This window comes from Cucurbita moschata, unplaced genomic scaffold (genome assembly GCF_002738365.1).
Source record: "Cucurbita moschata cultivar Rifu unplaced genomic scaffold, Cmos_1.0 Cmo_Scf00004, whole genome shotgun sequence".
Taxonomy (NCBI): domain Eukaryota; kingdom Viridiplantae; phylum Streptophyta; class Magnoliopsida; order Cucurbitales; family Cucurbitaceae; genus Cucurbita; species Cucurbita moschata.
In genome coordinates this window covers 1,695,587-1,711,141 of record NW_019268520.1, presented here as the reverse complement: position 1 = coordinate 1,711,141, position 15,555 = coordinate 1,695,587, and the positions used below count along the sequence as shown (strand labels likewise).

The window sequence follows — 15,555 nt, the reverse complement described above, 5'->3', positions numbered from 1 at the left end:
CTATATTATAGATAGATAAACTAAAATAATATAAAAAAAGATCTATGATCCAACAAAACAATAATTACCAAACACTACAAATATGGAAATAAACCCAAATTTACTTTTTTTTTTTCATCAACGTTACTGCAGAGCTTGAATTTTTTTAAAAAAATGGCCATAGTATCTAGTAGTTTTTGAGCCAAGAACAAATGTAAATACATTAGGGTCATAAAATATTACCATAGCAGCAACAAATTACACCTACCAAGCTCGTTTTTACTCCCCACTCGAAAGTGGTTTTCGCACCAGGAAGAAGTACATAGGGGTCATGACCTCTTTCCTGCTCAGACATAAAAATTATAATCAGCACCCTGCCCCAATTCTACATGTTCTAAACACAAAAACAAAGTTTATAGTGTTCCTGAGGGCTAGTGTTGAGGTTTCTCATGAAAAGTGTAACAACTTATAGCTCAAAAGAAGACCCAACAAAGAATAGATCATACTTACTTTCCACCTTCAACCAGCCCTTGGGCTGCCTGCTCCAAAAAATTTTGAACTCTTTCACTACCCTTAGGGGCGAGGCGGATGTACTCCAATGCTCTAACCTAAAGAAAGAACAATTCAGCAGCATGTCAACTTCTTCCATATCCATACTCAATATTATAAAAAAGAACCATATATTTTGATTCTGCTTACCATATATTTTGTCACGCAACGCCCTATTGCTGTAGCGCGGAAGTTGGTGATTGAGAACTGACCGCCATCTAAAGGTAAGTACCAAGGAACGGGTGAATCTTCAGCAAGATCTTTTCCCCAGATGACCTGAGCAGAGTGCAGAGTATAATAGCTCATGTATCTGCTACTACATTATATTCATGGAAAAGGAAAAAGAAAACAAAGAAAAAGTCTTCCAGTCAACCTCGAAACCTGCTTCTTTCAAAGCTTCCAGGCACTTTCCTATCGTCTTGATATCTGGAAGCCCACTGCCAATCTCAATTTCAGCCTATGGAACACAGACATTGTCAATACAAGTGTATAAGATCAGAGGAAATGGGGGACAGAATCGACAAGATAACCTTTATTCTTTGGTGATCTTGGTTATTGGGATTGAACGAGTTGGTCAAACACCATTCATAAGCAGCAAAATGTTGGCCAGGCTTAAGTACTCTGTAGATCTCCTTGAAGCAGCCATACTGCCAGAGGGGAAACAGCAGTCAGTTCAAAAGAATCATTGTTCTAGTCACAAACTTCAGAAATGTAATAAGGACCTACCGCATCTGGTGCATGACAAGTGGCTTCGATTGCATATATTGCATCAAATGTATTATCCTCAAACGGCATTTTCATAAAGTCGCCCTGCAGAATGGACAATAATTGAAGTATAGAGATCAAATAAGAAGGATAAAGAATGAAAAACTAGTGAATGATCATGCGTTTCAACTCTTCAACTCGTCAACGAAAAACTAGTGATAGGGACCGTTTATAAGCTTGACTAAGAGTATAGAGATCAAATAAGAGGAATAAAGAACAAATATAATAAGAGCACAAAAGCTGATGAGACGAAACAATTCATATAAAAGCTGAATTTAAAAACACCAACCTTGACAAAGTTGCAAGTCTTGTCCAATTTTGCAATGCGATTCAGTTCCTGTGGAATAACAGAAGACTATGACTAGTGAAAGGATTACTATTTCAGATAAGAACATGGCACAAAAATAATTAAAAAAAACATCATACTGACAGTAAAAAGCCAAAGTAAAAGACAGATGGGAAAATAATGAGAGAGACAAAAAGTACACAGTCGCTAGAAAAGGAATTGCCAAGAACGACTCTGCCGAATGTCTTGTAAAAGGAATGGAACACGTACCTCTCCTCTAGTAATCTGATAGCTATTGTTGTTCAGCCCAGTAATTGAAGTATAGCTGTGACAGATTTACATAGAATATGAGATGCTGACAAGGCCAAAACAAAGTTGCCAAATTAAAGCAAGACATAAGTAGTTAATTTCAATGCAGAACCAAAATATACAATTGAGATGATCCTATTATTATCCTACCCATCATTAATCAAACGAAGTTTGAGACGGCAAATTGAAACAACCTGCGGAAAAGATCTATTCAAAATAAACATTCTTGCCATTTCCTAACAGAAGTCTTAAATAATTCTCTGCCATTACATGAAATTCCTACACATATTTTGGGGACATTTTCCAGGTGCACTTTTCCTCGCTTCTAAGCCACCAAAAACTATCTTTCTCTAGATGCTCATTAAAACTTTATACCACAAGGAGTCCTATTCAAATAAGATCTTCAGTAAGTGACTTGCAATGTTTTCTAAAATTTTCAATCACTAATCTACCTTTCTGAATAGGTTGAACCACTTTATTTGACCAAACAAGAAGAATTCTAGTTCCATCTTTCATTGTCACCCATAGCAAAATTTTCAGCTTTTTTATAGGTCGAAGTAGAACATGATACTGTCTAGGCTTAAGATCAATCTGGGAAAACAATTAATCACCAATCAAAATTCATAATACTCTACTTCAAAGAATGACGCCTGATGACTACCTTTCAACTCAAGCATATTCAACACGAAGTCAAAAGATTATCTTTGTTAAGGCATTTCACCCTGTTCCTATTCTCCCAGAGAGAATTTTTTTTTGAAAAATTGGTAAGGTGAACGAGAAATTGCATGCAATCATGGAGTTGATAAACCCATTGAACATAACTCTAGAGAGGAAACTCAGCAAAACAAAGGGGGAAAGAAATGACAGACTAGTGTTTTAAGGGGTGAAAGAAGGCAGAGACAAGACTTATTTTCTTCTAAATCGTCATTTTCCTTTCATTTATCTATTTTCTAACACGAGTGTAGTTGACTTTCACCCACTAATTCAAAGCAATTTCAACAGAGCTAGTATAAATGTTGTTAGAAGTTGCTGGAGCCAAAACATACCATTTTCCCCTGTTCTTCCAATAGAATTTTCCAATGGAAGGTAAAATTTTATAAGGCTCAAGAGAGCGACTTCACCAGGACTAAATTTAAAAATCTACTAGAATAGAGTATGACAGAGACCTTTCATAAGTCTTCTCCTAGTAAGAGCCATAACATACTATTTCAACTAAAGGTACAACGTGCAGACAAGGATCAATCCATATATATTGTGAGGGAGGTTACAAGTATGAAAACTCTTTATTTAACAAAAGGACTAAAAATATCAAAAGATAGATATCCATTCATGTAATCTACAACCATTAATTGATGAGAGCCATACAACTAAAGAGCACCTGAATTTTGCAATCTCTCTCAGTGGGCCGCCTATACCACATCCAACATCCAAAACCTGGTGCAAACTCAAAGCTATGTTTTTATAACATGCGAATGATGAAGTAAAACTTCTGCCTTTGAATTGTATTAAAGAAGACAAACCTTCTGTCCAGGCTTCAAACCCAACTGTAAAGCAAGGAAGTGCTCGTGCCTCTTAATGCTCTCCCGAAAAGACTCACCAGTCAATCTACAAGCTTGGAAGATTAGCTCATTTATATTATTTTAGCAGCACTTAGGATAAAAGCACAGAAGCAATCATAATATGTGAAAACATTATTGTGGAGTGATGTCTGAAAAGTTGGTCTTCCATGACCATTCTCATTGGCCATTAACATGGTCAATTGGCAAAAATCATTCCTTGACCATTCGATAGCTATTCTCTTAAATACACCGTCTAAACTAGAAGGAAAAGAACAGAAAAAGGGGAAAAGACTGCCAAATACTCTGCGGAGGGAATGTTTTCAATCCTACAACATTAGTTTCGTATGATCATGATCTTCATAAAACTTGACTGCAAATTATGTCTAGTTCGATAACATTTCTGTTTCTGTTCCTTCTAGCTATTTTAAGTTCTTAGAAAAACTAATTAACAATGAAAATTTGACGGCTATTGATTTTTCTGAAAACAAAAAATAAAAAACTCTTCTCCCTCTTTGGTGCATTTCTCTCTCTAGTTGTCAAACGGTCAAAATCATCATGGTGGGCCATACGGAGATACGTATTAGTCTCTTGAAAAACATATGCATGGTAACTAATATATCTATTTCTCATTTTTCAATGTCAACAAGTTTCAAAATCTAGTTTCATATTTAATTAGATCATGAGTTAAAGAACATTTAAGATGGTACCATTTCATTCGTGTATTTTAAAAAGTTTTGAGTATAGATTTTAATTTGTGTCTATTTAGTTTAAAGATTTTTAATAAGTTTGAATAGATCCATAAACTTCCACGAACTTTTAATTTCATGTCTAATCAGTTTATGTTGATGTTAACGTCATTAACTTAAATTTTATGCTACATCCATGCTTAAAAAAAATTAAGTTTTTAGAAAAGCATAACTAAAAATATTATTTTATTGTCTTTTATTAAAAAAATGCATAAATCAATAAAGAAAATTCTGAATACAACATTAATTTAGAACATTTTAGTAAAAAGTACATTTTTGTAATCGTTGAGGTTTGAAGTTGGTGTCTTTTTATAGTCCTAAAGGTTTTAAAGTAAATACTTTAGTCAATCCAATTTGAGAAATAGTTTATTTTTAGACAAATATTTTCGATATAAAACTATAATAACTTAAAATTAGAGAAGTAAGACTGAAGAATCATTAAGAAACACTTTTTTACACAGCTTTTCACCTAAGAAAAATGAAAAGGGAGAAAGAAACAACAAAAAAGTACTAAATATTCTTTTTTTCTAAAAAAGAGATATAAAGAAACAATAACATAAAGTTAGAAATAAGGAACAAAATGTTCCCAAACCAACCATTTTAAGTGCATTATTAGTAGAAATTGTGAAATTCTGAGCTGTGTTAATAATGTAAGAGAGGAGGAAGATGATATATATCGTACCTAGGAGCAAAATGGAAGCACTCTCCCCAACCGAACTCATAAAAGCTGGTCACTAAATCATAGTATTTATTGACCTAAAAATACAGATTAAAGTCACCATTTTTGTTAGATTCAGAAAATAGAGATGGCGAAGAAGAAAAGGAAACTGATCGCCTCTTACCATGTCCGTGTAGTTGGCTTCTCTCTCCTCCTTTTCGCCCCCATAGAAGCCATGATATTTCTCGTACCTGGTTCATCAAAAGCAAACCCTAATTAGACAACATTATCCATGCAACTTCATAAATTAAATTCGAAAACTTGGTTGGAAAAATGTCAATTATTGTAACTATAATAAGGGTATGAATTTAAACTTTTAAAGTTGTTAACTTCTAGAGAATTTTTAGTGACTCCAAAATATAAGAAGAGCTCATCTAGCTATAAGTGTAATATATATATATACACATAATATAATTTTATTATATGGTCGCCCCTATATCTTCATTTATTTATTATAGAATATATTAATTACAAAATGAATTTTCACGTTAAACAGTGGTTTAAAAAAATAATCATTGAGAGAACCAGAAATACAGAATGATAACCTAACACATCATTGTTTCTTGTTTCAATAGAAAATGTAAATAAATAAAAAGCCATAAAGTATAAATTTGTTCTGTTCTTTAAGAAACAAATAATAATAATAGTAATACTAATATTGACATTATGAAATGGCCCATCAATCAAACGCCATTAATCTTGACATATGTCTTATATTAAGCAAAATATATTCAAATTATTAACTTATTAAAACATATTAATAATGGCACCCTTCATTAATTAAACCTTTATTTTATCACATTTGTTCTCATTGAAGTGCGAAAAAATTGTAATTATAATATAAAAAAAATATTATTTGAGTAAAATTCGGAAAAAAAACAAAATACACAGATAATTTGAGTAAAATTGAAAGTTCCATCTGCACTGTTCATCCACTAAAAAGATGCAGTTGAAATAAATAAAGAAGATCTACAAAAGAAAAGGCATTACATTATTTATTATTATTTTATTTCTTTCTGAATTCCCTAATCCCTATGATCCAATTAGGTTTCAGTTTCCCCAATTTTTTAAAACAAACAGACCTAACTAAACCGGAAGAAAGAGCGCTGAAAGGCTTGGGAGAGGATGATAAACGGAGAAAGTAGCTGTAAGCTCAGAGAGAACGAAGCGAGAGAGAGAGAGAGAGAGAATACTTTTCAACGGCGCATATGACATCGGCTTTGCTCATCTTCCCGCCGACGCCTGAGGCAAGATCGAACGCTCCATCCTTCGACATCTCAAGCAGCAACCTGAAAATAAAAAAACGAGAACACAGTCAAGAAAATTGCGAGTTAGGAGTTCCGAGTTAAGAGTTTAGGGTTCCGATGAGAAGGACGAAGCACATTACGCGAAAAACACAGAGAGAGAGAGGGAAAAGAAGCGGACAAGGGTTTTGCAGAGAGCGCGGGAGAAGAAGAAGAAGAAGGACGCCGCTGAGTTGCAGAGACGAAATGGAAATAATGCTCAGTTTCTCTCTCTAAGGGATTCTGTCTTAGTGACGACTAATGAGAGAGAGATTTTTTTCTTTCTTTTTGGTATGACAGACATGCAAGAATTGACAGCCTCTCCTTTTCTATCTCCTTTTTTTGCCCTATTTATTTGATTAATTTTATTTATTTTTTAGCATTTTTTCTATTTTATATTAATTTTTTTTAAAATATATTCCAATTTAAACCCATCTTTATCAAATTTCAACATCCCTATAATCTCTTATAGAAAAAATGTTGATTAATTGATTTAGAAAAAAAAAAAAAAGTATGTTTGTCTCATTTAAGACATAAAATTAAATTAAAATTAAATTATACGAACGACAGGTTTCTGAGATCGCGACCGTAATTATAGATGGTGGACTACCTTCCAAAATATAAAATTAATTTTATTTTTTATATTTAATAAGCGTCTAATATATTCAATATTCAAAATAAAACTAATTGAGCATAAAATTAAATTACAGAAAGAGACATAAAAATATTATTAAATAAATTCAATTAAAATTAAAAGGTTGAGATGTAATTAATGGGTTTTTTTTTTTTTTTAATTTTAAGATTGAAGTGGCTACGACTGTGAATAAGAGGGGTGTTATTTAAAAATAATAATGATAATAATATACACAGCTGTCAAAATTGATTTTAAAATAGGATTAAAATGAAATTAGAAAAGAAATGGGGAATGGGAGGGGGTGATGTGGACAGGGCAGTAGGGGGTCCAACTTCTACCTTTTACTTTTTACAGTCACAGTCACATGCCAGACTGTCCAAACCAGTGTGGGACCAGTGTTTTTCATCCACTCTACTTAGTCCTACTGAATTATTTCGGTTTAATTATTCCAATATTAAATGTTAATGTGATTCAAATTCAACGCTAATTATTAATCATCATTTTTGGGTTGAATTTTCAAAATTGGTTATAAATTTCACCAAATTTTGAATTAATTCAAACCAAATATTAAGTATTATTGACTCGTGCTACTCATTTATTCATAAAAATTAAAAGAAATGGATTTTTATCTATTTCTTCCAAAAAAATACAAAGAGTTAGAGATTTGATTTGAGTATGACGGTAAAGAGACGACATCAAACCTTCTTATTGATGTGAGTTTTTGAGAAAATCAGGCTGTTATCCCTAGAGTAACTTTTATCTATTGAGCGACGGCCCTTCCACTTGGCACCGTTGGATCACTAAGGTCGACAATCTCATTATTGTATAGGCATTTTCTTGACCTAATTTGTTTCGAGGTTTCAAAACCCTAATCGTGGGCACATTCAAACGAAATTTTTAGACATTGGATGGTACGACATACAGAGTCGGACAGCCGACCAGTTAGCCTAAGGAGGCAAAAATATATGCAATGGAGTAGAGGTAGGGTAATGCCAGTTTGGTTGGAAGAGCTATAATGGTCATGTCACATGGTTGTTGGGGGCCATGTGCCACGTCTTATTCCAATTTTTCCCCCCATAAATACACAAAATAAATCACTGTTGTCCTTTGAATAAATGGAACACAGTATAAAGAAACATATAGAAAACAAATTGCATAATAAAATTGTATCTTATAACAATAAATAAAGGGCCACTTTTGCCCTAGTTTCTCATTCTGAGAGGATTGTAGCCAATTTTGTAAGAATGAGATATTTCATAATCAAGAAAGGGAGAGAATCCTTTATAGTGAATGATTGATATGCATTAACTTCAGGTTGAATTTCAGATCAATAGCTAAATTTGTTGATACATCAATGATCGAAGTTTTAGTAATAAAAGAGTTGTCATAAAAGATACCAATTGAATGCAACTCGTCTAAAAACTTGCTCGACCCTACAATATCTCGACCCCCAAAATAAGCTGTAGGATATTAAATCTAAGTGGTCGCTATTGATTGAATTCACTCCCTCTGAACTCCTTATTATACCCATGACCCTTACGACTAATCTCACGAGACAACCCACTTGACCCTTACGACTAATCTCACGAGACAACCCACTTGACCCTTACGACTAATCTCACGAGACAACCCACTTGACCCATACAACATCTAGACACCAAAAACACGAGTAAGATGTTAAATCTAAGTGGTCACCATTGATTAAATTCACTCCCTCTAAACTCCTTATTATACCCATGACCCTTACGACTAATATCACGAGATAACCCACTTGACCCTTACGACTAATATCACGAGATAACCCACTTGACCCATACAACATCTAGACACCAAAAACAGGTGTAAGATGTTAAATCTAAGTGGCCAACATTGATTCGAGTCCGCTCCCTTTAAACTCACTATTATAGGACCCTTATGGGCAATTTTTAATATATTTCAAAAGAGGAACAACAGAATTTGGGAGGTATCATAGCGGGCAGCAATATTGCTCAGATAAGAGAAAACAGAACGATAGAAAGCCATGTAAGATAAACAGCTCGTTGGCGCCTTCCTGCTGAATAAAGGAACTTCAATTGCACTTTTAAGAGGCAGCCATAGTTAAGAGGAGATGCCTGTGAAACTATAATGCCACATACCACATGCTTACAGACCCCTGCAACAAATCAGATGATAAAGTTGAAGTTAGAAAGCAGAGGGAGAATCCAAAAGCAAAAACCACACTTTTCTCGGAACAATCTTCTCGTTACATTCGTTTATTCTTTTAAGTTAATCCAAGCCGTTTTTTTCCTCGTTCAATCATGTGCATAATGAATAATTCTGTCCAAGTTTAGTCCAAATCAATTTCTTTTCTCGACTTGAGAAAATAAGCAACTACTTAATTAAAAGAAGGAGAAGTAAAACTCCAAGTAGCGCTTGAAAGATACAGCTTCTTTGAGCTAAAGATGCTAGGCAATAATATATTTTTTAAAAATATTTAAAGATACTAAATAATCCTTCTAAGATATCCTGAACAAGTCTAGAAATCCCTGGTTCTATTCTCTTTAAACTAAATAAAATTTTAGCCAGGCATGTGAGATTCTGCATAAGCATACTGATATTGGTTAGTTTCTTGTGGCAAGTTGGAGTATGAGAATTTTGTCCTTATGGCTTGAATTACTAAACACTTCTGCAATTATCCTTGATTCATATTTCTCTTGATTGCAGGTCCTTTTTGTAGTTTGCCTCCCTTTTTTTGTATGATCCTGAATTCTTTCAATTCTTCTAAATGAAAGCTGGGTTATTCATAAATTAGTTCAAATGTATTGGCTTTGTTTTCGAACTGATGATCTTAAAGGATTTGCTGGATGAAGTCTTTGATAATGTCAAGGGAGGTCGGTCATCGATAATCTTCTAAACAACTCCAAAGAACTGAATTGATAAGAACAGATAACTTGATCTTGTTCTCTTTAATGATCGCCAGTATTGCCAACTCAACAATTCCTAAAAGAATTTCAACAGAATACATGATCATGTTCGATTGTATCTTTCCTTCAGCATTTTAACTTTACTCTGAATCATAGACATTGTGCTAGCAATAGGTTGTTGATGGTTTGGGCACGAAGTCAAATTTTCTTACAGTTCTACGGGCAGAAACGTGTTGCACTTGATTGTACCAAGTACACACTTCAAGTTCTAAGCAATCGCTAGTCGCTAAAACTAGGCAAGCACATTATAAACAAAGCTAGAAGAACCATACGATCAGGCCACTATGCAGAATCCATTCGAACACTAGCAACATCGCGCAAATAGCTTATTGTTGAAGGAAAAGATTTACAAATACCTGACTTTCTTTATAAGGATGGCTTTGAGCTTGCGAGCGAGGTCCTGCGATCGAATTTTGCGCTCCAAATTCTTTCTGGCCAAAACTCGTTTCTCAGAATTCTTTATATGATGAGTCTGTTCACGCTTAATCAGCCGCTCAATTCCGCTCGATCGCATCTTCCTTTGCAAAAATGTCAGTGCCCGCTCCAAATTTCCATTCAGTACCTTCACTCTGATCCCCCTCCATTGCTGCTGCTGATAGTGAAGGTGCTGCAGGCAATTGGTGTGCAACGAAGATCTGATGGAGCAAGATAGGTTTCGCGACAACGAATTCATTACTAGAGTTCAACCACTCGGTTTGTCGTTCATACAGCAGGTGAAGTGGGCTATGTCGGCGCCGATAAGGCACAGTGAAGGACGGCGACGGTAGCTGCGGTTAGAGAGTCGAAACTTGGGATGAAGGGAAACGACGGCGAGAAAGAAAGTGATGGAGGAGATAGATTTAGGGTTTGAAATTAATTTAATAATTAAAAAAAAATTATTAACTTTCAATTTGATTACACCATTAATTAATTACATATTTTTAAATTTTGGAAACTTATTAATTAAAAAAATTAAAATAAAATTAAACAAATAAAAAAATAATTTGATTTGTGCATAATATCATAATCTACGGTCACCGACCACACGATAACTAATTTAAGTGAAGAAAAATGTTATGAACATATTATAAATAAAATAGATTTTGACACTAAGTTGCGATAAGTAAAGCCGTGACTCTCAAATGGTGTTCAACGAGTCACGTGAGGGCTAAGATAGAAGGGTGTCATGACGCGACCGTGACATGCCACATTCAAACTAGGATCATGGATACTATGAACTAATCCATAATTGCAAATGGTTCAAGAACACATCTATCCTCATCAAAGGTTTTTAATTACATTAAGCAGCCGTTGCAACGTCTACGAGTATTTTGATACCAAACCCGGGGCGCAGTAGCACCAGCCATGGAAACAATATCTCTAGTACGTAGGAACAACACGAACGTCATCGAGCACGGGGCCACAAAGGGATCCGAAGTCGTCTGTTCTGGTGTGGTAGTATGAACTGAAGAATGTGATTCTGGTTCTAGGCGAGATTGCTTTGAACTTGAGAATGGCAGTTTTGTAAAGCCCTTTTCCTTGCGATTGGAAGGGAACTTTGAGAGTGTCTTTAGCAGCAAATGCTTCCACCATCATTGATCCATGGCATCCGTTCTTGGCGTCACCGACTTTGAACGTTAACGAGTATAGCTTGTTGGGGATGGTTCTGATGATTTGAGCCACCGCGCTTTCTCTCCCTGCAACGAGCTCGACCGCTGCAAGTCCAACGGGAACGTTGAAATGCTTTGAATCAATGAACTTTACAGCCTTGAGTGACTCTATGATCCAGCCTGGGAGTGGAGATGTAAGGTCTTCTTGTCTTGGTGGAAGAAGAACTCCGTTGGTCGAGTTTACTAACCGATGAGGACCAACCTCGAAGCTCGGGTTCCTAACCAAGTTATCTGCAAGATTACCATTAACAAACATCGAGATTAAGCAGCGAACCAAATTCACAAGATCGTTATCAAATGACCCGAGTTTTTAGATCTCGAAAAGACAGACGAGCATGTTTACCTCTTGTTGGGACTGGACGAATAAGCTCTTTGATGGCAACAGCGTCCAACAGAGGTCCACAAGCGGGATCTTCCTGAACTCCGGGATTGTGGAACGTCACCTTAACGGAATCCGACGAAGCTACGAATCCAAAGGCGTAAACATCACCTCCATCGCTGCTGTAAAGAGTCTGCAGAGGCAAACTTCCATTCTGGGGAGGTACCAACACAGACAAGACTTCATCTTGTGCACATGTTCTTGAAGCTCCAAATGTTAGAGCATAAAGAGACCCTTTTTTCACTTTTATGATCTGAGAGATCGACGCTTCGTTGCCGAGCCTTACGGCATGGACGCCGTGAGCAACGGGGAAGAACATTCCTCCGGGTTGAGGGCCGCCGGAGATGTACTCAACAAAGCCATTGATCTCCCAGCTTGGTAGAGAGTCTTTGCCTACTATTACTGTTTTCTTTAAGTTAGTTTTTAATGGTGGTTCCTCAAAGTTCCCATTTGCTAGAAGTCCTGTGTGAGCAAAGAAGCAACGTTAGATATTCGATTGACATATAACAAGCCAACCACACCGCTAGCAGATATTATCTTCTTTGGGCTCTCTCTTCTGGGCTTCCCCCTCAAGGTTTTAAAACACACCCACTGGAGTGAGATTTCCACACCCTTCTCTAAAGAATGCTTCGTTCCTCTCTCCAACCGACGTGGGATCTCACAATACACCCCTTTGGGAGCCAGCATCCTCGCTGACACACCGCCCGATGTCTAGCTCTGATACCGTTTCTAACAGCCCAAGCCCACCGCTATCCGTTTTGGCCAGTTACGTATCACCGTCAACCTCACGGTTTGAAAACACGTCTGCTAGGGAGAGGTTTCCCTTCTGGATTCTACCCTTTTAAAAAATGTTTCGCTTCTCTCTCCAACCGACTTGGGATCTCACAATCCACCACCCCTGAGGGCTCAGCGTCCTCGCTAGCACACTGACCAATGTCTAGCTCTGATACCATTTGTAATAGTTCAAGCCCACCGCTAGTAGATATTGTCTGCTTTGGCTCATTACATATCACCGTCAACATCACAGTTCTAAAACACGTCTACTAGGGAGAGAGACTTCCACACCCTTATAAGGAATGCTTCTTCCCCTCTCCAACCAATGTGAGATCTTACAATCCACCCCCATTGGGAGTCCAACATTCCCACTAGCACACCGTCCGATGTCTAGCTCTGATACCATTTGTAACAATCCAAGCCAAGAAGGAAAAGCTCAAAGAGTACAATATCTGCTAGCGGTGAGCTTAGGCGGTTAGTTTCTAGCAAATGTAGACATTCTTAGCATCCCAACACCAAATACAAAGCCTCAAACTGGTTTGGAGAGTAAAACAAACTCTATAAGGAGCAGATCTAAATGGATTTCATCAGTAAAAAGTAGGAACTCAAAAAAACAGCAGGATTTCATCACTAAGTACTCATTCATTATAGCAAACCAGAAAGCTAAAACTACACATTTCTACAATAAATCCAACAAACAAGATCCAAAACAGTACCAACAACAAAAGAGAGAAGCCCACAAACAAACATCAGTTCATCATGCAGCTAAACAACAAACCCACATAAAAGATAGCCAAATTACAAAACTAAGCAAAAGGGGTTTTGAAAATAAGCATTATACCTTCCAAAATCGACCCTGCAAAGGCTGAAGAAGCCAATAGCAAGAAGAATGCTAGCAATGGCAGTGATGAACACGAAATAGAAGCCATTTTTGGGGGTTTGAGAAGGGGAAAAGGGTATGAATGGATGGGAGAGGAAGTGGGATTAAGAGATTGTATTTATAGTGAGGGAAAAATGATAAAACCACGAAGACGCGAGGAAAGAGAAGGAGATTAGTAGAGAAATCCGCGTTTAAGTGAGGTGTAACCTGAAACATTGTTTGTGTATCTGTCTGCTTATTTCCATTTGGGACCGATTTTTTCTCCATGATTCATGGCCTTCAAGTGGCAAACTTGTCATTTCACTTTCTCCTCAAAAATCGTTTTTGTTTTATTTTCTAATTTTATTTTTATTTCAATGATCGTGTAATACAGAATATCCACCCTTTAGTAAGTAATCATTGAACCATAAAAGTGTCCAGAAACACGATCAACTCAATTTATATGGTTTGAGTTCAATTATAAACTTATACGAGTGTTAAATATGTTCTTATTTTTATATCTTATTATTCGCTTCTTCCAAATATCTGTTAAAAAATCCAAATAATTGGGAGTTTTTATTTATTTATTTATTTTATTTGAAGTTTTAAATTTATTTGTAATTAATGGTTTCGGTTGAGGAAACAAGAAATAGAAATGGCTGGAATTAATTAATCGTTCTTCGATCTGATGAATTTAATTAAATAAATAAATAAATAATAATTTTTGGGCATTATTTGAATACATGTCAGATGCTGTCTCTCAATGCAATTTAATTTAATTTATGAGAAATAAAAAAAAAAATCACATTTATCTATAAATACAACGAAATTTCCTGCCCACCTCATCAACGTATTAAAATATTTATTCAGCAGTGGTTTCTAAGTCATATTATAAAAATTAAAAATATATATAAATGCAGTAAAATTATTTTAAAAAATATTATAAAACTTGTTAACTAAAAATAATTATTTCAGCCTTTAAAAAAAATTAATTATTATAAGATAAAACATTAGAGAATCTTATGGAATTTGATTCTCCCCATGTGTAGTTGGAGATCTATCTCCACTTAATTGATTGATAATTATTGTTCTTTTTTGGCATAATTTGCCTAAATATTTTAAATTAACAAACATATTGCTACGAGTGCACTTTATAGCCCATTGATATGATATTGATGGTTCGAAACTCGATCATGTCATTGTGTGAAACTAAATTTGCATTTAGTTAATGTATACCAAATGATCAATAGGCTAAACCAATTTGTTCGGGGATGAATTTCATCCACTATTAGTTTCACTTAGTCGTTAAATTGGTCCTTCTATTCGAGAAGTTGCAATGAATCGAGAAGCTTATATTTAGTCTAAAATAGTTGAAGATATGTTAGTTGTTTCCGTAAGTTTTATCGAAACAGTGGAATTCATGACTTGTCAAACCGATGATATGATTTTTATCAATCATTACCAAGCTCAATTTGAGATCTTGTGACCGAGCATAGGCATCTGTCTTCTGTGACCATAATGCCAAGAGAAATGGTCGAGAAAAAAGGTATTATTTAAGGGATACTTGAGATAACGTCAATATCGTTCGACCAAAAATGATTTTTTTTTTTTTTTTTGTCCGTTAGATCTCGAATATCAAGGGAATTATTAATAATAAAAAAATACAATTAATTATTTAAAAAATAAAAGTGTAAAGAAAGGAGCGAAAAAAAAAAAGCAATTCCATCTCATTCCCAGCATACCCCACGCGGTTTTAAAAAAATAAATTATTTTTTTATGTTTTAATTTTTTTTGTGCGTAATTAATTGGTTACAAACCATCTTATTTAAAATAAAATAAATAAATAAAAACATAAATAGGACATTAATTTGATGGGAAAATGGATAGAGGAGGGTAAAATTGGGATTTTATTCCTGGATTTTTTTAAATGTAATTATTAAATTTGAAAATCAGAATACAATATAATAATAATAATAATAATAATAATAATAATAAGTTTTAAGAATGCGTAGGATATCAAATAATTGATGCTAAGATGCGCCAGCTAAAGTGTCGCTTTACCCGGTTCAGATTCCACATGCGCATTGTCGACTTGTCGTGAGG

At 35.1% G+C, this 15,555-nt stretch overlaps 3 protein-coding genes and 1 long non-coding RNA gene across 5 annotated transcripts; all 4 read right to left on the bottom strand.

Moving 5' to 3' along the window:
- Positions 1-45: 45 nt before the first annotated feature.
- LOC111441927 (cycloartenol-C-24-methyltransferase-like) lies at positions 46-6,508 on the bottom strand. Of its 2 annotated transcripts, none has more exons than XM_023079119.1 (14): positions 6,337-6,508; positions 6,105-6,200; positions 5,036-5,102; positions 4,876-4,949; positions 3,409-3,493; positions 3,267-3,322; positions 1,850-1,904; positions 1,583-1,630; positions 1,255-1,338; positions 1,059-1,175; positions 902-985; positions 679-804; positions 490-587; positions 46-322 (listed from the first exon to the last, which is right to left on the bottom strand). In XM_023079119.1, the coding sequence occupies exons 2-14, from the start codon at positions 6,185-6,187 to the stop codon at positions 259-261; spliced, it is 1,041 nt and encodes a 346-aa protein (XP_022934887.1). In that variant the 5' UTR covers positions 6,188-6,200; positions 6,337-6,508; the 3' UTR covers positions 46-258. The 2 variants fall into 2 exon arrangements, with proteins under 2 accessions (XP_022934887.1, XP_022934888.1); XM_023079120.1 differs by having other exon boundaries at positions 6,299-6,502.
- A 1,600-nt stretch (positions 6,509-8,108) lies between these two features.
- On the bottom strand, positions 8,109-8,621 carry LOC111441930. Its single transcript, XR_002710254.1, has 2 exons — positions 8,459-8,621; positions 8,109-8,391 (listed from the first exon to the last, which is right to left on the bottom strand). It is a non-coding gene; the product is annotated as an uncharacterized LOC111441930 (long non-coding RNA).
- An 83-nt stretch (positions 8,622-8,704) lies between these two features.
- On the bottom strand, positions 8,705-10,640 carry LOC111441929. Its single transcript, XM_023079121.1, has 2 exons — positions 10,148-10,640; positions 8,705-8,980 (listed from the first exon to the last, which is right to left on the bottom strand). Exons 1-2 carry the CDS (start codon positions 10,462-10,464, stop codon positions 8,971-8,973), a joined length of 327 nt encoding a protein of 108 aa, XP_022934889.1. The 5' UTR covers positions 10,465-10,640; the 3' UTR covers positions 8,705-8,970.
- A 244-nt stretch (positions 10,641-10,884) lies between these two features.
- Positions 10,885-13,610, bottom strand: LOC111442334. The gene is made up of 3 exons (XM_023079703.1): positions 13,435-13,610; positions 11,784-12,281; positions 10,885-11,671 (listed from the first exon to the last, which is right to left on the bottom strand). The coding sequence occupies exons 1-3, from the start codon at positions 13,520-13,522 to the stop codon at positions 11,151-11,153; spliced, it is 1,107 nt and encodes a 368-aa protein (XP_022935471.1). The 5' UTR covers positions 13,523-13,610; the 3' UTR covers positions 10,885-11,150.
- Positions 13,611-15,555: the final 1,945 nt, after the last annotated feature.